Source organism: Sander lucioperca, chromosome 17 (genome assembly GCF_008315115.2).
Source record: "Sander lucioperca isolate FBNREF2018 chromosome 17, SLUC_FBN_1.2, whole genome shotgun sequence".
Classification (NCBI taxonomy): Eukaryota; Metazoa; Chordata; class Actinopteri; order Perciformes; family Percidae; genus Sander; species Sander lucioperca.
In genome coordinates, this window is record NC_050189.1 from 8525643 (window position 1) to 8546640 (window position 20998).

The window sequence follows — 20998 nt, forward strand, 5'->3', positions numbered from 1 at the left end:
CTTTAAGTTCAATTCATATTTTAAGAGGGTATATTAAGGAAGAATACATAAAAGAGAGATGTTAGTGTTCAATATCATTTACTTTAATGTTGTTGGCTTCTCAAACATGCATTTGTATACATTTTATGTGTCTATTAAAACAGTCAGGGCATTGCTAGACATAAAGCTCTACTGGGGCACAGCCCCCCCCCCCCAAAAAAAAAAAAAAAAAATATATATATATATATATATATATATATATACTGCCCTTGCCAACTGGGCTTATTCTGCAACAATAACAATTAACCCAAAATGCAATAACAAACATATACGAAATGCACTTTATGATGCAAGGAAAATATCTCCAAGAGGGAAAGCCATTTCGGACAACATCTTTACCAACACTGACTGACAGAGAACCTAGTTATTGCATATAACTTTTGTATTACGAACGAGATTAAAGAAGTACATATCAAAATACACAATATATGTATCCAACAAATTTATATGTCAATAAAGTTTCAGAAATTGACAACAAATGCAGCTTTTGTAATGCTCACAATTCCCTCTATTTATTCCAAGCTTATATAAAAACATCTGCTTATCTCCTTGAATAAGTGTGTTAATTTAATTTTCTAGCCCAAAACTACATTTTACAAGATTACATTTGAACACATCAGGTTATAATTTTACTTCGCTCAATTGTCATTTTTACAAAATAGACCATGAATCTCCATGTTACCTCCGCTAACGTTAGCTGTTAGTACTGTTATTTAGCACGACTGGGCTGCCTCAGAGCAGACAAGGTTTACTAGCTCACCTCAGGTTTTTGGCCAAAATAAATCCTTAATTCATCGCGTTAGATGTGAAAAATATGCCGGCTTTCCACAATGGTTTCACACATGAGATTTTACTGGGGCACAGCAGATCAACACTGGGGCACGTGCCCCAGTAAAAGAGCGTTTTCCCATTACATGGTACCTGCTCGACTCGCCTCGACTCTACTCGCCTCGCCTCGACACACTGTGCGTCCGTTTTCCATTGCAGATTTTAGTACCGCCTCAGCGTGGCTGGTCGTTATGCCGTATTGATGCACACACCAGCGCACAAGTATAAACATCAGGCCACTTGAGTTTGTTTTACAGTTCTGTGGAGGCTCCACGCAGAGCTTTCGCCGTAGCCTGTGTAGCCTATGTAAAAGTGGCCTGATGTTTATACTTGTGCGCTGGTGTGTGCGTGGAGCCGGCCATGTGTGTGTGTACGTAGGCTACGGCGAAAGCTCTGCCGGAGCCTCCGCAGAACTGTAAACAAGCGGCGCCGCAGTAAACTACTGTGACCTAACGCGACACACACACAGAACGGCGAAGGTGTGTGTTGCCAGAAGACACATTTTGTTTCAAATTAAGCTGGAGGCAGCAAAAAAAAACAGTTGGCTAAACTGTTTAAAAATAGCGGGTTTGTTCAGGACACCCCCATCTGTCGCTTTCACATCACCTTTCCGGGTCGCCTCAGCTCGCTTGGAACCTCGACTGAGGAGGTACTAAAAAAAGTACCTGTTAGCAGGTACCAGGTACTTTTTTTCGTAATGGAAAACCAAAAAAGGCGAGTAGAGTCGAGGCGAGTCGAGCTGGTACCATGTAATGGAAAAGCGCCAAAAGAGGTCTAGGGTCTATGAAAACAGCTTTCTAAAACAGGGCCGAGCAGCTCTTTCCTGTCAAGAAAATACAACTGAATCAAGAGAAGAGGAGCCGAGTGGTAAGCGTAACCGACGTAGACGAAGAAAAGAATCTTCATTACAAAGAAAACAGACATCACTGTGCCGCCCGCAGCGTTTGATTGACAGGTGATCTTTGGGAAATCCAGAGCAGAAACCCAACAGCTTTTCACCAAAGACGTTCGTACCACCTTAAGCTCCAGTAATACCATCAAAATCTGACTTAATCTGTGAAAACAAGCCCCTCATTACAGACCCTGAGCTGTCGGCCACATCAAGGCTCTACTACCCAGAATGCTTAGTAAAGGAGCACAGCAACCCCCGACCCTGAAGACACGCCAACCTGTCAGACCTTCACCCTCAGCCGTCATCCACATCTATACATCATAAAAACACACACTCCATCTCCCATAATCCATCACAACAACCTGACCACACTCGCATACACACAACTGGGTCTTTCTAATCCACCATAAGCCTGAACACTCAAACAGTGACACTTACCTTACTTAACCTCACTCACACACTCAAGTGACTGTCACACACTAAAAGAGACAATACACACTTTTCTGGCAGTGTGATAGTCTGGTTTTCACATGCACACACACAGGTTTGTGTACATGTACACACCAAAGTGGGGGAATTCCATTTTAGGGATGGATTAGTGCTCTTGGGGTTGATATGGGGATGAAACAAATACACAAATGAAAGCGGTTGAACTTTGAGCGGTTTTATGAGGACACTGAGGCTGCAAGCTAATAGGAACACACATGAACACAAATTAAACCCTCTTCTAATCTGGTTTTGCAATTTGGGACACTTAATCTAGAAAAATATTACATGAATTACAGGAAAACAATCTTTACAGCAGTGGTTCTCAAACTTTTTCACATCAAGGACCCCTAAACTGACACAACTTAGACCACGGACCCCCATCTGACATGATAAGACTTTGTCCCAGGGTACCTGATAGAATTTTTGCTTTTAGATGTTTTATTACAGAAATTGAATGAAACCCATGAGCAAAATAGTCACAATCTGTCATTCTGTTACTTATGGATGAAATTATAGTGAAAATAAATGATTCCCCTTTTTGTTGGGGACCCCACTTTGAGGACCACTGCTTTAGAGAATTGTTTAATATGCATGAAGGTATATTTGGATGCAAAAACAGCAGATAGCATCATTTTAAAGAGGACACATTATGCTAATTTCAGGTTCACACTTGTGGATTGAGGGTTTTGAAACTTTCTCAGTATTAATATAGCACCACGACCTGCTTTATAAATCAAAATAAGACTTTTTTTCTTCTTTTTTCACAATATGGGAGCTTTAATACTTTATTTCCACAACAGCCATTACCAGAAATGTGTTATTGGGCGCTCACAATAACACAAATTCTATTAAAGGAAATTGAATTAGCACGATAGGAAGCTAAATTAAACAGTACGTTCTTGATTTTTGTAAACTGAAAGAATACGTCACTGCTCACGGCGCAGTCCATACGTCTGGTCACGTTATTAACTAGGTCAAACATCACAAGTAATCCAGCACGAGTAAGCAAATATAATAAACTGGTTTAATAAAATAAGCTTAATTTAGCATTATTAAAAAGGAAAATCCCAGTCTTTTTCATAAACAAAGCTTTGCTTGGTTGATATCACTTCTAACATGAAATCAACAGCAACGATGTGCAATGTGGTTGGTTTCCAAAGCTGCCTTCATGTTGTTTTGTATGGGTCTGCATTTTCAGAATCACTAGTTAGCAGTCGTAGTTAGCATGAGCAATAGCCATAATGATGAGAGTAAGTTTGAAAAACACCAGAATTTTCCTTTAAAGTAAATGTGACAATGTCTCATGATTTTAGGTCGTATGGTCCAGTCCCAAGCTATTTATTTGATCTTTTTATAGTTGTTCAAGTCTTGGGATGGTGTGACAGTTGAAATATATGTCCACAGAGACGACACCCCCCCACACCCCCACTGGCAGTGTGTTTCGGGTGACGTATGGAAGCCATTATATCCGGTGACAAGCGCTGACAATAGCAAAGGTTAAAAGGCCGGCGGGCTGGTGACGGACTGGATTGATCCATCAATGTCGTATGTGTGTGTGCGTATGTGCATGTGTGTGTCCCCTTGATCCCACACACACACACATGCATACACACTTAAATAAGGGTGAAACAACGTGCACTAAATGACCTTGCCCTCTCTACTGACATCTTGCCCCTGCCCCACTTTTTCTCGAGACAGAGAGAGTACATTGTGTGTATTTTTACTTTCTGTCAGATCAAAGCTGCTTTGCCAGCTTTCAAACTCTCCATATATATATATATATATATATATATATATATATATATATATATATATATATATTTTTTTTTTTCTATCTGGGCTTTCATTCAAGTATTTTTATGAGAGTCATAACGTATCACACTGGAAAAGTTAAGACCAAAGATCGATCAAAGTCATGTGAAGTTCCTCGAAGCAAAAATCTTCCTTTGATGGTATATAAAGAAAGTATCTGTCGATTTGGATACTAATATCATGCTAAATTCAGCCTTTTCTTTAAAATGGAAGTTTGGCAGCTGTCAATCCCATACAGCACATACTGCTGCCAGCTGAACGGCAATCACCGCCTCTGTCCGTTTTTCTTTTTAGATGAAACTGATCATTAGTTGCACATGCGCAGTAGCTAGGTAAGGACTGCTAGCCAGTCAGAAGCTGAGTATGAGGGCGTACCACGCTAGCAGATGGGCGAGCATTATAATGTGTGTTACAAAGTGACGTACGTTCGTCCTGACCGAGCAGTTCATGAACAGTGTTTTCTGTTGGAGATGGTAAGTCCCTTTGGGGTGGATTTTGGGCTTTTTCACTTTGTAAACCGATTACATGCACAAAAAAGATATATAACACAATAAAGGAAAGAGAAAAAGCCAAAAAGCATAATATGAGCAGCAGAAATAATACCTTTAAACTTAAAAGGTGAAAGTGGAATTAAGCAGTATCTTATTTTATACCGTGATATATATCGTTATCAAGATATTAAATGATAGACAATTTTGGCCATACCAGCCCTACTTGGACATTTCATTCAATCACACGCTTTATACACGCTTCATCATAATTCATTGACTGCCTAAGCTTGCTCTCATTGCACTTTATTGTACCAAGGGTAATAACTTTTTATACAATATTTTGACTTTTTTTATATTTCTGGTGTTGCCATTCAGGTGTTTTTATGTGCAAATTGAAAATGCACATGAAAACAGGTGGATTGAAACGCACTTAGTAGTGAGATGCCAAGAAATGTTGTAAAAAAAAAAATGTTTTATGTGAAAGAAAATGCATAATATACTGTACATAATGTATAACTTTTGTTTGTTTACGGGAAAGCTGTTAAAATCATGAATATCTAGTGTTACAGCGAAATGCCGTTTGTTTTTACCAGGGGCTCAAAACAAATGTTCTGACAGAGCCTTACTTGGTGTACATAGTTAAAAAAAGATTTTTTTTCTTAGATTTTTAGATACAAATTCAGTCAAGACTAGAGGAAAAAAAACTGCTAGTGGTGCGTTCAAAGACGATAAATGCAGACAAAAAGGCAGGGAAGCGTCAATCTGGCAGCTGTGTCCAGACATCTGAAACCTCTCTTTGGTCCCTGGCTGTCCTTCTCCCCCGCCTCCTCTATCTTTTCATCTATTATCTCTCCATCCACCTATTATCCATCTATCAGCCTACAGCTAAAGCGGCTAAACACAACCCCCACTCCCCCTGTCTCTATTTCAATCAACTCGTCTTTCTTTTTCCCCATATTTTTCATTCATGCATTGCACATCCTGTCTTGGGTCTTTTCTCTTCATTTAGCTTTTTATCCTCCTTAATCCACCATCTTCCTCCGTCCTCCTTACATTTCCATCCGTCCATCTTTCCCAGTTCATCCATCTTTTTCTACATTTCCTACTCTCCCATCCATCCCTATCGCTCCTACTCATTCATCTGCACCTCCAATTAAAAGCTTTGGAAGTCTTATTTTCATGTGAAAAGACAGAAAATCTATACTTTGATAGCCCTTTAATGCTCACTTTAACTTTTTTTCAAGGACAAAAACGTTACTGTACATATGGGCTTTCCTTTAAAATAAAAATACACATTTCTGTTAACAAGTTAACAAGTCTTTGACAAAGAAGGAAAACATAACTTTTAGGTGAGATTGATATATCTGGATTGTGGTTTTATTAAAAACTTGAAAAGTGTTTCAAAAACCAATGAAAAGCAACTTTCTTTAAGGTTTTTAAACACATTTAACAATTTTTTTTTTTTAAGTCAGTACATGTACTGTATTTCACAGTCTCCCAACTACAGCGAGGGTCAGCTATCCTGTCATTAAGAGTTATTCACGTTAAACTGTTTAATTGGTCTAGATTTCAGTACAGTTTTTGTATCCCACAGTGGTCAAAAATGCTGTTCCAGAGGCTTTCTGTCATCGTGAAAGGAATATAAATCCAAGCGAAGACACTAAATCCCTCTTATTTATGGGAAGAGAGACACTGAATATTGATTATCAGCAGCTTTAATCAGCTTTCAGAAACCAAAAATCCAACCAAAATCACTCAAACCTAAGACATGAATAAACAATTGGCGCAAACTCCTCATAAATCCTAACCACGAAGAATGCAACACACCCACCGCCCCCCCTCCTCACCGCACCCACAAGTTTCGGTTTCCCACTCAGAGGTTCCATTCGTCCCACTCCCAACGAGGAGAGAACCTGAGGGAAGTAAGTTCTCGCAAACCCCCCCCCCCCACCCCCCGAGAAACCATGGCCGCCTGACGATGACGGGGGAAAAGGTGGAGGGATGAAAGGATGTTTCCGTCAGACGCCACCGAGGGCAGACGGGAGGGCAGACGACGAGAGAAGATCCATTAAACAAAGAGAGTTTTGTGTCATTTTAAACCACAAACTGGAGTCGACTTGCCAGAGTAGCCACGAGAGTGGACCACATTGCATGGTGGAATGTGTGTGTGTGTTTCATGCTTGGGTTCGGGGCATGGCTACGATGCAATAAGCTGTAAACATATAAACACAGACGTACAGAAAACACACAAATTATGCCCTGTAACAGCGCCACTTAATTCAATATAATAGCTCGGAAACTGCGTCTAACGTCAAAGCGTTGAACATGATAGCTGCAGTGTGGTTGGTGGAAAATGTTATAAAGAGGAACCAGAAACAAGGTGGGATTAAAAGAACCAGATGAATGGAGTCTTTCGATGTTATTCTAGCATAACTAGTGCTGCACGATATGAGGAAACTATCTAATTGCGATTATTTTGACTGATATTGCGATATGACTCACGATATTGGAGTGAATGATCATTTTTTTATCATTATTCTCATTTTCATTGAAAATATAAAACATGATTGAAGTGTGATTTTTTTTGCGAGGATCTGTACCAAACAAAAAAATTTTCTTTAGTCTGTAGGATACGATTTGTAGGCCAGGATGTCTCTGCAATACCACAACACTTTATTTTAGAATGGTTTGACACATATTTTGCCTTTTAACAAATATTGCGCGGGATTTGGATATTGCACTAGTCTATATTGCGATTTCGATAAAATTGCGATTAATTGTGCAGCCCTACAATCAACCACAAGAAATTGTCAAAAAAGTTGCTGATTACATTTCTGTCAATTGACTTGAGTTACGTGTGCCTGATTGTTGGATTCCTTTATCGAAAAGTTACAAACATTTTCAGACATAATCTTCCTGAAAGGGGGTGTGAGAGACCTTTACATCCCTTAAGTCTACATTGATTGTCCTGGAAGACTCTGGGTCGAAACAAAGCTGGCTGACTTTTTTATAGCACAGATTTCTTCTGAAATCTACGTCAAATCCCTGCTCTCAGTTTCTTTTATTTCTACTGCTTTTGAGTTGAAAAAAACTTAACAGTTAACAATTTACTGTCTTGTGGGGGGTTTACCACCTCCAATAAAAAACTAGCAGAACACAAAACCCAACAGGGGTTTCAAAAAACGTTTCTCCAGCGCATCAAGATGCAATTCTGGTGTAATCTGAGAAAAAAAGAAAACATGGCTACGGTGCGTGTGTTGCCCCCAAGTGAGAGGGTAAAATGTGTCGGACAAAAACAATAACAACTGCAGCAGCCTCAGGTCAGGACTTCTACACCCCCAGCAAACACACACACACACGCACACACACACGCACATGCACCACACACGCACATGCACCACACACACACACACACACACACACACACTTCAACTATATATCTCCCATGTAGCTTTAATATCTTCTACACTTTTTCCATGACACACACTTTACGAACACACACACACACACAGCAATAATAACAATGTTGTGTGTGTGTGTGTGTGTGTGTGTGTGTGTGTGTGTGTGTGTGTGTGTGTTTGAGGGTCACTGTACTGATTTATCTAACTAAAGAGAGGTTGTTATTTCAGTTTGTGCCTGCAGACGTAGCCTAAAAGAAACAGCTAAAGGCACAGATCAGAGATAGAGACATTCCAACCCCACCCCAACACACACACACACACACACACACACACACACTAGCAATAGGTGGTTTAATCCCCTCCGATGAAGAATATTGAAGCAAACATTTAATAAAATGTAAATTGTGTGCGTTCCCATTCAACCTTGTGTGATTTTTTTAGTTTGATTAGTTTCATCTGGTGGGAGGCGTTTTAACATTGAATGAGAACCGCCTCACCAGAAAAAGAAAGTACCTACATGAGAAAATGTAAAATCTAAGGACTGAAATTGGAATCTTGTCATCAGGAGTTGAATATTTAGGATTGATATTGGGAATGCGGCAATATTTTAAAGCAAACATGTTCGCAAACATTCAACAATGTGGAAAATATACCGATAAACAGCTTCCCTAGCAACTTTTTACAAAGTGTACAATATCAAGATATAGATGTCTCCACATAAAATTAAATGTAGGGGATTGTATCTTTATCGCCCACTCCGCATTCCAACTGTGCAAAGACTAGTTGTGATAGTGTCCAGAAGTGCTACAACAATTACAATCTACAGAACCTACAGAAAATACAACAACGAATTGTTTTAAGTCAGTTCTCAAGCAAAAATAGCATGCTGCACTGCTTTATGTCATTGTAAACTGAATAACTTTGGGTTTTGGGCAGTTGTTTGGGTGAAACGGGCAATTTGAAGACATCATATCTCATACCGTAAAAAATAAATTCACTGAAAAATATAAATAATGTTTTTTTCTCCATTAACTAATAATCATTTCTTCTTTAAAACAGTGAAAAATGACCATCCCAATTTCCCACAGCCCCCATTGTGACTTATTTATTTAGTTTTGTCTGACCAACAACCCAAAGATCTTGTTCAGATGAAGGTAAACAGCAAATAGTCATTGTGTGAGAAGCAGGAACCAGTGAATGTTTGGCATTATTGCTTTAAAGATGACTTTATATGATTAAATCATTCATTTTCCCATCCTGTCTTTATGCAAATATCAATATTATTCTTTGGAAACATGAACACACTCTCCTTCGTTCTGTGTTTCTCATCAATATGCTCCATTGTGTAGTATGCTGCTGCACAACATATGTTTTTGGTTTGTTAGGACAGTTAGAGGAGCAAGTCGGGGCAGAGGACATGGAAACACACACACACACACACGCCAACAGTAGAAACAATAGCATCTCTATCTGATGGCATCCTCATCTACCCCCTGCAGAGCAGATTGCTACTGGAGGCTACCTTTACTGGAATGTAGGGGGCAACACACACACACACACACACACACACACACACACACAGCTGTTTACCAACCCAAGACATTGGGTTGCATACCTTCGACCACATGTCAAAACATTCTTTTCTAAAATCCATGGATTTCTGTTACTGTCAACAGCAGGACGAGAGAGGAAGAGATTATCGTCTCCATTTTTGTTGCTTCTTCTGGGCAAATCAAAATTCCCGACTGCTCGCAGTGTTTTCAAACATGGGCTAAACCTGCTGGAATCTAAGGACCATGGCCTGATTTCCAACATAATAAGAAAAATCCCTTTTAGCCACAAAACATGAGACTCATCCACAACATCCCCCATGCCCACTTCATGTAGCAGTTGGAGTTTAGTTGAGGTCAACTTGTGCACCAAGATATTTCAAAATCCTGGAGCAAAAGAGAGCAGCACATATTTACCAAGTTTAGTTTCCATCAAAGTAGATCAATGATTTGGTGAGGACAAAATCAATCATCAATCATCTCATGAATCCACAAAATCTACTAATTCTGTCCGACACTAAGACAAGATGACAACAATCTCTGGTAAAATTGTCTCATGACCTTAAACATTTGTTTAAAACTTGATAAAATACCTTGACATGTGCCGACGCCAAATCCGGTTTATGGTGACAACAACTGCTGTTTAACTTCCAAGAGAAATTCAACCTCAGATCAAAGAGATTTACTGCCTGCTAAGCATCCCAGTTCAAACAAACAAGTACATCATGGGACATACCTAACATCGAAAACATGCATCAAAGAAGTTCATATACAGGATACACGACTTTTTCAGCAGGGGGCACCACATAATCAAACAACCACTGAAGAATTAACCTAAAATGCAACGGTTTTCTCTCTCAAAACAAAAAAGGAAACATAAAGAGTTCAGCTCAATCAAAGTTTCCATCACAAATAACCAAAGTACCAAGATGACCTCCCGTCATGGGTCAGTAGTCCTCTTTTGGTTTTAGTGGTTGGACAGCTTGGGAGATGGGCTCATTGTCGGTGGGTCGACTTGAGAGGAGAATGAACATGGCAACGAATCCAGCTTTGTAGAACATGGGGAACACAAAGAAAAAGGATTGTGTAGCAAAGGGGAACCTAAGCTAGTGGTCGGCTAATACTCTCTGAACAGACTGGATCCGTTTCCTCAGGTGAAAAGTAGAGCCTGACCGATATACTGGCGGGCTGATATTATCGGCCGATATTAGGCATTTTCCAAACTATCGGTATCGGCATTTATAATGGCTGATAAATGAATATTTTAAAAATAAAATAAAAACGGACGAAACACCCTTCAACCATGTTCTGAGTGTTGGCGTTGTATAATTTGTCCACCAGAGGGCGCTCTACAACGTCCCTGATGGCAACACTCGTGTTTAACCCTTTAAGTTTCATATCTTAAGATTGTATTTTGATACATTTTATCTATCAGAACTTTAATATATGTTGATGTTCCTCTGTTCTGTTCTGACAATAAAAAAACAAGTTTATTTTTAAACTGCATTATCATATTATTTTAGTGAGGACTCATAAATAACTACAAATAACTAATGTTAGAGAAATCTGTTTATGTTTTGTTACGCGTTTCTGGATTTTTTTTTTTAAATACACATCGGCCGATATATCGGAATATCAGATTTTTAAATCACAAAACATTTGTATCTATATCAGCCTTAAAAATCCTTTATCGGTCGGGCTCTAGTGAAAAGTGAATGGCATATTGTTTTGAATCTCCAACTCGAGCCCCCTTTCACACAGGCACTGCATACCTGAAATTATCTAGACATTACCCGGAGGTTCTGTATGTGAGAACGCAAATGTCCAAATCAGTTGGACCGGACATTAAACGGACTTCACCCTGCCAGTTCCCTAGTACAAAGTCATGTGTAATGTCCGATCGAGTCCATGTGTGAATAGAACTTTGGGCTTTTTGACGGAGTTCGGGTACTGTCGAACTTTAGAATTTTTTTCCACCGAAACGAACGCTACCAAAGAGAAGTAACAAGAGGCGAAACTCGAAAGGAAGAAGCAAACGTTGTGTTGAGTTTCTGCTCTTGCCAAAGAGTATAGAAGTAACAAGAGGTGAAACTCAATAGAACGTTACATTGCAACAGACGCACCCATGACCGAGCTGCAGCTCCGCCATCTTGGACTGAACGCTCTTGTTACTTCTATACTCTTTGTAGAGTTACGCTTGCGCTACGCTGGTCGACGTAATGACAGCGCGTTAGGTGGAGCTAGAGCTGGGCAATATATCGATATTATATCGATATTGTGATATGAGACTAGATATCGTCTTAGATTTTGGATATCGTAATATGGCATAAGTGTTGTCTTTTCCTGGTTTTAAAGGCTGCATTACAGTAAAGTGATATCATTTTCTGAATTTACCAGACTGTTGTAACTTTTCTCTTATTTGCCTTTACCCACTTAGTCATTATATTCACATTAATGACGATTATTTATCAAAAATCTACAATATCGATAGAGGTATTTGGTCAAAAATATCGTGATATTTGTTTTTCTCCATATCGCACAGCCCTAGGTGGAGCGTTCAATGCAGTAGGCTGAGAGAAAGTGAAAATGGAACTTGCAGAAAACGTGTTGTTTGGCAGTACTTTCAGTCAAAAGAAGGCGATTCAAGTCCAGCTACATGTTCAATTTGCAATGCCGACTTGTCTTGTGGGGGCAAGGGCCCTAAACAATACATAACATCGCCGCTGTTAAGACATTTGCGTATGAGTTGTGCAACCCAAATGCAGCAACTTCAGGTAAGGAAGGACAGTCGCAGCTAAAAACTTGTGTTAACCAGACAGTGCCTCTCGAGGGGCTGTCGGCTGTTCTCTCGGTAAATGAGTCTCCCTACAGTGGGAGCGCAGCGACTGCTGCTCGTTAGCTAACGCTAGCTAGCTTTCTAATTTCACCCACACAACATGCCTTCATCATACAACAATCATACGATCATCGACATGTCATACAACAATCTCCTTGTCTGTGTCGTTCATTTTTTAAGTCTGATGAACCCTCCTTTTGTCTTTGACATCTAAAACATATGATATATTTTAGTATACAATCTCTTATACACAACACCACTGCAGACAATTTGTAGGTAATTAGAACTCCCTTATCTCCATAATACAAACAAGAAGATAACGAAGGCTGCACACAAGTGAGACAAGTGCTTCCGTCCACTCAGACAGACTCTTGTAGAACATGTAGAGTCTGATGTTCATTCAGATAGCAGACATGTCTGGTCTGCAGAGGTCTGGAGTCCAGACAGTTCACATGAGCAACTGGGATCCATCAAAACAACTGGGATTGATTCTTAAATTCACAGCATTAATGTAAACTGATTCATCACTGCAGAAAAGGGCACCTCACCGCAACCCTGAAATCATCAGCCAGAGAAATTTAACAACACGATCTTGGGGAGGTTTTTATAGCAAAGACTGATCTGCATTTCTTTGGATTCCAAACTGTCCCATGGGAACACCGCCTTAAAGTCAGGGAGCCAAAAACTGTTGAGGAGACACAAACTTGTCCTCAACAGAAATCACCCGAGGGCTCACAGTAGATCACAAAACCACATTATGAAAGTGAGCTGACAGCTTAACAGCAGCTGTTCCGTCAAATACAACAATGGAGGGAACTCACCACTTAGTCATCACAACCACATTTCACACAAAGGACATAAACATTGTCCCAAAAACACATGGGAATGACAACTGGTAGAGTTTTAAATGATAAATTACCCTAAAGCATGCCTGTATTGTCTTTTAGTCTGTAAACATGCACTCTTATTTCCCCAACAACCTTTACATATTGTCACCGAAGCATGTTTAAGCCTTGACTGACTTGCCAACAGGCTGACAGACTGACTCAATGAATGGCTGACTGAAAGCTAATGGCTAACTTGTTGAGCAGATAAAACCTTAAGCTCATCTTCGTCCCACAGCTGATCACTGGCTGCAGGGACAAGTATTCAAGTCGAGTAACTTTGTGTATGAGCAGCGCACATGTACTGTATGTATGAACACACACATGCACTATATCTCCACACCCATCCACACACACCCCACAGTGGTAATTTGTTATGCTCCTGGAGGAATGTTGACCAAATGGCTTATATCCCTCTGCTGTCTTAGACTTGGGAAGCCTCCCTTCCCCCTCCGAACACACTCTCAGAAGGGCCACGAACACACACTCCCCCAAAACATGGACATTCTGAAAGGGCAACTGGCACATTTTTATGCACTCTATGTCTCATACAGATGTTCCACGACTGCCTCAACAAACAGCAGACTCACTCGTTCAAGGTTACACTGGTGACTATCACATGCACACAAACAAAACTCCCAAAATTCAATCCTGACATCTAAATTTATATCTGAGAAATGGCTATATCATACAGGGCTGCAAGTAACAATTATTTGATTAATGTTCTGGCACTTTTGACTGGAAGGTGACCCAGGGCGGACCCAGAAACTACTGGAGGGATTATATCTCTATACAATCTGGCCTGGGAATCTTTTCAATTACCCATGGAAGAAGAACTAGAGAGAATGGGTTCTGGGGTACTTTGCTTAGCCTGTTACCACCACGACCCAGATCTGGAAAAGTGGCAGAAAAAGGATGGATATAATAAAATGTTCTATGAAAACGGTGCAAAATGCCAATCACAAGCTCCCAGAGCTGAAGGTGATGTCTTGAAATGTCTCTTTTTTCCAACCAACAGTCCAAAACCAAAATATTTTCAATTTATAATGATATAATACAAAGAAATGCAGCAAAATCCACACCATTTGACAAGCTGGAACCAGCAAATGTTTTTTTTTGGTGTGTGATCTATAAGGCTTAAAAGATGAATCTATTCTTGAAATAGTTGTGGACTAATTTTCATTCGACTTATCTGTGAATTGTTTCAGCACAGGCCGAAAAATTGTACTGCGATAAGCTCTCTGGCATAAATCTCAGCATGTTACGAATAATCTCCCCCCCAAATACGACCTCTTGTTTTCAATTGAACATCCATATTCAGGTCATGATGGCAATTTAACTAACTCCATGACACTAACGGATGAAGGCTGAAAGATGTGGAAAAAGATAGTGAGTTATGAGTTAAGATTATTTTGTCAAATAGACAAATGTGTATGAGATAAATATGAATTATATATATATATATATATATATATATATATATATATATATATATATATATATATATATATATATATATATATATACACACACACACACATATATATATACACACATATATACATATACATTATATATATATATATATATATATATACACACACACACACATATATATACACACACACATATATACACACACACATATATATACACACACATATATATATATATATATATATATATATATATATATATATATATATATATATATATATATATACACACACATATACATATATACACATACATATATATACATACATACATATAATATATTTGGCAATCGATTAAAAGTTGTTATGAAGAAATGCTTTGAAACATGTGCTTTCAGGTGGCATTAAGAATGTTCTCTCTCTCTCTCTCTCTCTCTCTCTCTCTCTCTCTCTCTCTCTCTCTCTCTCTCTCTCTCTCTCTCTCTCTCTCTCTCTCTCTCTCTCTCTCTCTCTCTCTCTCTCTCTCTCTCTCTCTCTCTCTCTCTCTCTCTCTCTCTCTCTCTCTCTCTCTCTCTCTGACAGACACAGTAAACCTCTGTATGGAGGGGGACTCTAAACCTAAAACACATTATTCACTCATGTCTTCCATACACACACACACATACCTCAACTCTACCTTTAATCTGTGTTCCTGTCTTTCTCCTCTTTCCTTCGAGGACTTAACACTTAATCATTGAACACTTTTCTGCACCACATTTTCCTGTCCAGCACTCAATGTCTGAGCTACTTTATTGTGTGTGTTTTAACTAGCCACTGAACACAAAACAGCCATAGAGCAGTTTGATTTTTATCTCCTTGTGCAGTCCCAGTCACATTTTCCCAGGGGCTGTGTGAGTGTGAGTGTGTGTGTGTGTGTGTGTGTGTGTGTGTGTGTGTGTGTGTGTGTGTGTGTGTGTGTTTCCAGATGACTGAGCCAGGCTTTTCCATTCCCCGCTGTGGTGAATATAGAAGTACACCGGCCAACATTTACACCACCGCTGCTGCGACTTTTCAACAGAGTGAAGAGCGAGAGACAGTGAAGGAAAGACTGAGAGGGAGAGCAGAGGTTGAATGTCAGTCGGCCTACTTATGCACTGGACTGAACACACACACACACACACACACACAGACCACCCCCAACAGAACATACACCAATAATTACTTGCAGTAATTCAAAGACACCCTCCTTATTTCCAGCAGCTCACTGCCCGCGGCGTGAAACCGTGAGAAGGGGCCGTGAGGAAACATCGGCCCCCACGACTTTATCGCACAAGACGAGGTCACGTCAAAAGATCTGAAAGCACACACTAAATCTCTTACAAAGCCCTCAAACTCCCCCAAAACACACCCAAAATGAACCTCTTAGAGCTCTGCACAAATAACACTACATCAGTCCGCTTGTCTATCAACTCCCATAATTCTTGGTTTATTGGGTCAATAATCTGCAAGATATGTTACAAACAAGCATAAAGCAATTCTAAGAATCTCTCATCAGAGAATCACTATCTTTCTTTTCAAGGATTCCCTACATATACCCCACTGGAGTGCCCATTTCTGCCCCAGACTCCATCTGAAGTGGTTTTGGTCATTCAGTGAATGAAGTGACAAGAAGATGAACAGAGCCTCATTTTGCCAGGGATCCCCTTGGGAACCTTTTTAGCACCGGTTTGACCCCCAGGTTTGAGAACCCAACCACTGCATTACATTATGTGGGGCTTTTTATTCATAAGACAATGACAGCTGGCAAACATCAACTTGCCCGGATATTTGCTTGAGCTTTAGGACAATTACATTTTCTTTCTTTTCTTACAATTCTCCGCAGGAGAGGAGGAGGAAGAGTGGAACTAGCTGTGCAGAAGTCAAATATACAGAAGAGGATGCAGGAAAAGCAGTTTGAGCAGAGTTGAAGACTTTTTTGCTTTCATGGGTTGAAAAGTTGAAACCAAGGGGTCAGCAGCCAAGCAGACTGTAAAGCACTATATGAATGAGAAAGCAGTCACAAAAGCCTAAAAAAACAACCGCAACTGCTGTTTTGGTGGAACTGGAGTGTTCCAACAACCACATCCTTATAAAATAAAATCCCTACAGTTATTTTGAGTGAAATACTATGGAAATATGAGACCAAAAGTGTAAATATATACAGAAATATTATACAAATGTCATGTAAATGTAACGTGGTGCAGTATAAACTCAGTTAGTACATTGGAGACACTTTTAAGGAGTTTTAGCTCATGTAATTTAGATTTTCATACATAAATCAATAATGTCATGGTCAACTTACTTTAGTGATGATGAGTGGCTCGCCGTGCTCAAGCCCTCCTTTCAGCGTGAACCCCCAAGGCGCGCCCCCGCTCAACTGGACCTGAATGTGGTGGAAAGAGACGAGCTGCTCAACCGTTTCCATTTCTCTACCTCCGGTCCGTTTGTTTTCTTCCCCTTTCTCTCTGTGTCTGTTTATTAGCTTGGCTTGAATCGTTGCTAGCTAGCAGCACCGGTAGCGGTCCCTCTGCTTCTCCATCACCGCTCTAACAACAACAACGAATGGATGGATGGGTGGAAGGACGGAGTGTGTGGAAGAGGGGGAGGGAGGAAAAGTTTTAGCTAGTGTCTCAAACTCATCGACGTTATGACCAATGTGTCGGTTGCAACTTCCGGTCAAAGGTGTTTAACGCTGACGAAAAGTAGACGTTAGCGTGTTTTTTAGTTCCAATCTCGCTTGATACTTTGTCACACGATTTTACTGATCATTTCGTTTCATACTTTCAGCTACTGATCCGCTTATTTACCCAGAAAATAGCAGGTATGATACTTTTATTTTGACATTTAAATTAAATGCTTCCGGTGAATTTTGCTAGCTCGACGGAAAAACTTTGGGAAAACTTTGTGACTCGAGGTAGGCGGTCCCCGCCCACCAGTATTCGAAAGGGATTTGATTGACAGAAAGACCCACAAATAGTAAAGGCTCTGGCTGAACGTGTCCAATGAGAAGCGAGGAGCGAGGAGGGGCTAGAAGCGCAACAGGCAGGCTCACGGTTGCAACTACAACTAAATAACAGTAAAAGATGTGAGTGGCAGTCTTTTTCTCATTTGAAACATGAAACCCGCCACTTTGCCACCGACCTCGGCAAAAACTATCAACAGTTCATTTGATAACACATTTACTTAGCCTAAGAATTTCTATTCTCTGCTACTTTATACTTCTATTCCACTACAATTCAGAGGGATATATTATACTTTTTACTCCACTACCTTTGTTTGATACTTTAATTATTTGCAGATCGAGATTAATAATACCAAATCAATAAATAAAGTATGATGTGTTATTATGGATAAAGGAAATTGATCCTGGGGGTAAATTCACAAGCTACCTAGCAGTATATAAAGTCATTAATATTAACCGCACCTCCATCAGCTGTAACATTAATGTGATGAACACATGAATGTATCAATAAATATAGTATTTATTATTCTGAAATGGGCTATTCTGCATGAGTAGTTTTACTTTTCTACTCAAAGTTTAAGTTAGATGCTAATACTTTTGTACTTTTACTCAAGTAAAAACAAATTGAATGCTTTTACTTTTGACAGAGTATTTCAACACTGCGGTATTGCTACTTTTACTTAGGTAAAATATCTGAGTACCTATTCCACCACTGTCAGGTACCGCACACAAGTGTACTTTTGAGGTACTTGCACTTGAGTATTTTCAATTTCTACTACTTTATACATCCACTTCACTACATTTTAAGGGGGCATTATTACTTTTTACTCCACTCATGTGGTAGCTGACTTAACTTTGCATTTTAAGATTTTACATAATACATTGGTGCATGGTTACTTCCCAATGCACAGTATGTAGCTTAATTTAAAAGAAGCTTTAACTTGACCAGCTACAACAGAACAGTAACTTAAACATCATTATAGTAACAATAATAGGCTGCATAACAATTGCATAATAAGGACGTTTGTTGAAAATAAGCATCTCTGGGAAAATTCTCAGTTTTTTATGTGAAAGCAAATATTTTCAAAGTTGTCATTCAAGCGTGTGAACAACTACAGTACATATTACTGCATGCCAACAACAACATTAGCCATCACATCCCACACATTTCTAAACCCTTTCCAGTCGTACCAGTCTGCTTGTATGACCACCATATTAAAAAAAACAAAAACATTTAAACAAGCAGGTTTTGAAAAATGAGCCAAACGTACTGCTTGCAACAATATATTACTTATCCTTTATCTTTTTTGTAATGTAAATCTAAGCTTTACTGGATCCCTAATGGAGCAGATCGCATAATGACAATTTAGGGACTTTATTTGGCTGACAAAAAAGTGTCTGTTTCTTGTTTTACTGTATGAAAATAATGCAAAACAGTGGAGTGTTCTGGGATTTGAAGTTACGTTTTTTTTGTTGTTGTAATTTTCTCTATGTAATGTAATTGCAGTCCAAGATTGAAGACATTGGTGTATTAGGCATTTCTTATTATTCATGTAACCCTCAGAGTGACCCAGGTATGACGCTGAATATGTGTAACGTACAAAGTATCTCTGTTCTCTGTACTGTTCAGAGAACAGGGACAACGTGTCTCTGTGATATGATTATGTTTGACCCTGAAGTTGGATAAAGTACAGGCTCTCACAGCTAGCCTCACTCATTCGAGCATACATGCACTTAATGTACGTGTGTTGCTGTAAATCCATCTGCAGATTATTGAATAAATCTACAGTAAGACAAGTGTTGCCTAAAAGTGTTAAACAAGAATTTCTATCACAGTAATTCAACTTATTTCTGTCTTAGAAGCCCTTATAGACATTCACTGCAATTCCCCCATAGTTTTTCCCACACTCTCCCAGCCTGCAGACTAAAATGATTGGGATTGTAGATAATCACTGTTGTGGAATGTCACCACGCTGCAGCGTGCATGTGTGTGTGTGTGTGTGTGTGTGTGTGTGTGTGTGTGTGTGTGTGTGTGTGTGTGTGTGTGTGTGTGTGTGTGTGTGTGTGTGTGTATGCGTGTGCGTGTGTGTGTGTGTCAAGAGAAAGAACAAGTGAAGGAGGGAACATGAAGAGAATCAAAGATGTGAACAAGCCCAGACATCTCACTTCTCATCCAGACCACGAGGAGTTTGTTTTGGTCAGATCAGACCATCTTTTTTTTCTTTTCAACCCTTTTTTTTTTTGTTCTCAGAAACTCTGAATTGTAACATTTGGGTTGGTGGTGAGTGCTGCTTTCATGTGAGATCAAGTTTGTGTTCAACAGCTTGTGTTTCTTTCTTTTCTTTTACAGAAACAGCATGTCATCCATTTTGCAGCTTCTCATGGAGAACAACTCATTTACCAGAAGACCCCAAAGCTCTCAGGCTTCAACTTACACAAAAAAAAAGTAGTCTGAGAGGAGTCTGGATACAAAAACAAACACAATACAAACCGCAAATCTTTTTACCAAAAGAACAAGATATAAAAAGTGGTGTAAGAAGTACTCAGATCCTTCACTAATGTAAAAGTAGAAATACCATAGTCTAAAAATATCTAAATATATATATCTACTAATCAATACAGGTAAAAGTCCTGAATTCAAAATGTTACTTTAGTAGAAGTATTATCAGCAAAAATACACTTTTTATTAAGCATAAAGGTACTTTATTAAAAAAAAACTATTAGGTATTAAAAGAAAAAGTACTCACACTGCAGTATGTGTCCTTTAAAAGTGTTATATTATCATAGAATATGATATTATTCTGTTTTTAACACTAACAAATTCATATAAAACTATTTTCAATGTCAATGTGGAGCCAATTGTAGATACTCTGTATACTACTGTGTAGAATAGTGCTGCATCACATCATATGTAATGTGAAAAAGTAACTACTAAATGTAGTAGAGTAGAAGTATTAAGAAGCATAAAATGGAAATACCCAAGTAAAGTACACGTATGTCAAAACTGTACAGTACTTGAGTAAATGCACAGTATTTCATGTCAACACTTTGTAGATGTGTGTTTCAAATGTGCCATTCTACCACCTGGGGGTACCAAAGAGGGGCATGTTCACCTCTTACAGCACAGGGATGATCAAACTGCACCCTTTACACAATTCAGATTATGTGTCGAGCATGTTAAATTGTGTCGTTTTGCATTTTTTGTGCTTTGAAATATGTGTAACCTGTGTCCTTTTACTTTTTGTGAACATGGAAATCACTGATCTTCAAAATGTAAACTTTGATGGCAACTAAGAAAGACAAGCTTGCTGCTTATCTTGGCCACAAACCATTTATTTTATTTATGAAACAGCTTTTCGA

At 39.2% G+C, this 20998-nt stretch overlaps 1 protein-coding gene across 1 annotated transcript in view; it reads right to left on the minus strand.

The window, feature by feature from the left end:
- Nucleotides 1-17272, minus strand: part of shroom4 (shroom family member 4) — a 72640-nt gene extending 55368 nt beyond the window's left edge. The window contains exon 1 of the mRNA XM_031304313.2: nucleotides 16979-17272. Coding sequence (XP_031160173.1) covers nucleotides 16979-17101 — 123 coding nt within the window. The 5' untranslated portion in view covers nucleotides 17102-17272. The remainder of the gene's footprint in view (nucleotides 1-16978) is intronic.
- Between the last annotated feature and the right edge of the window lie 3726 nt (nucleotides 17273-20998).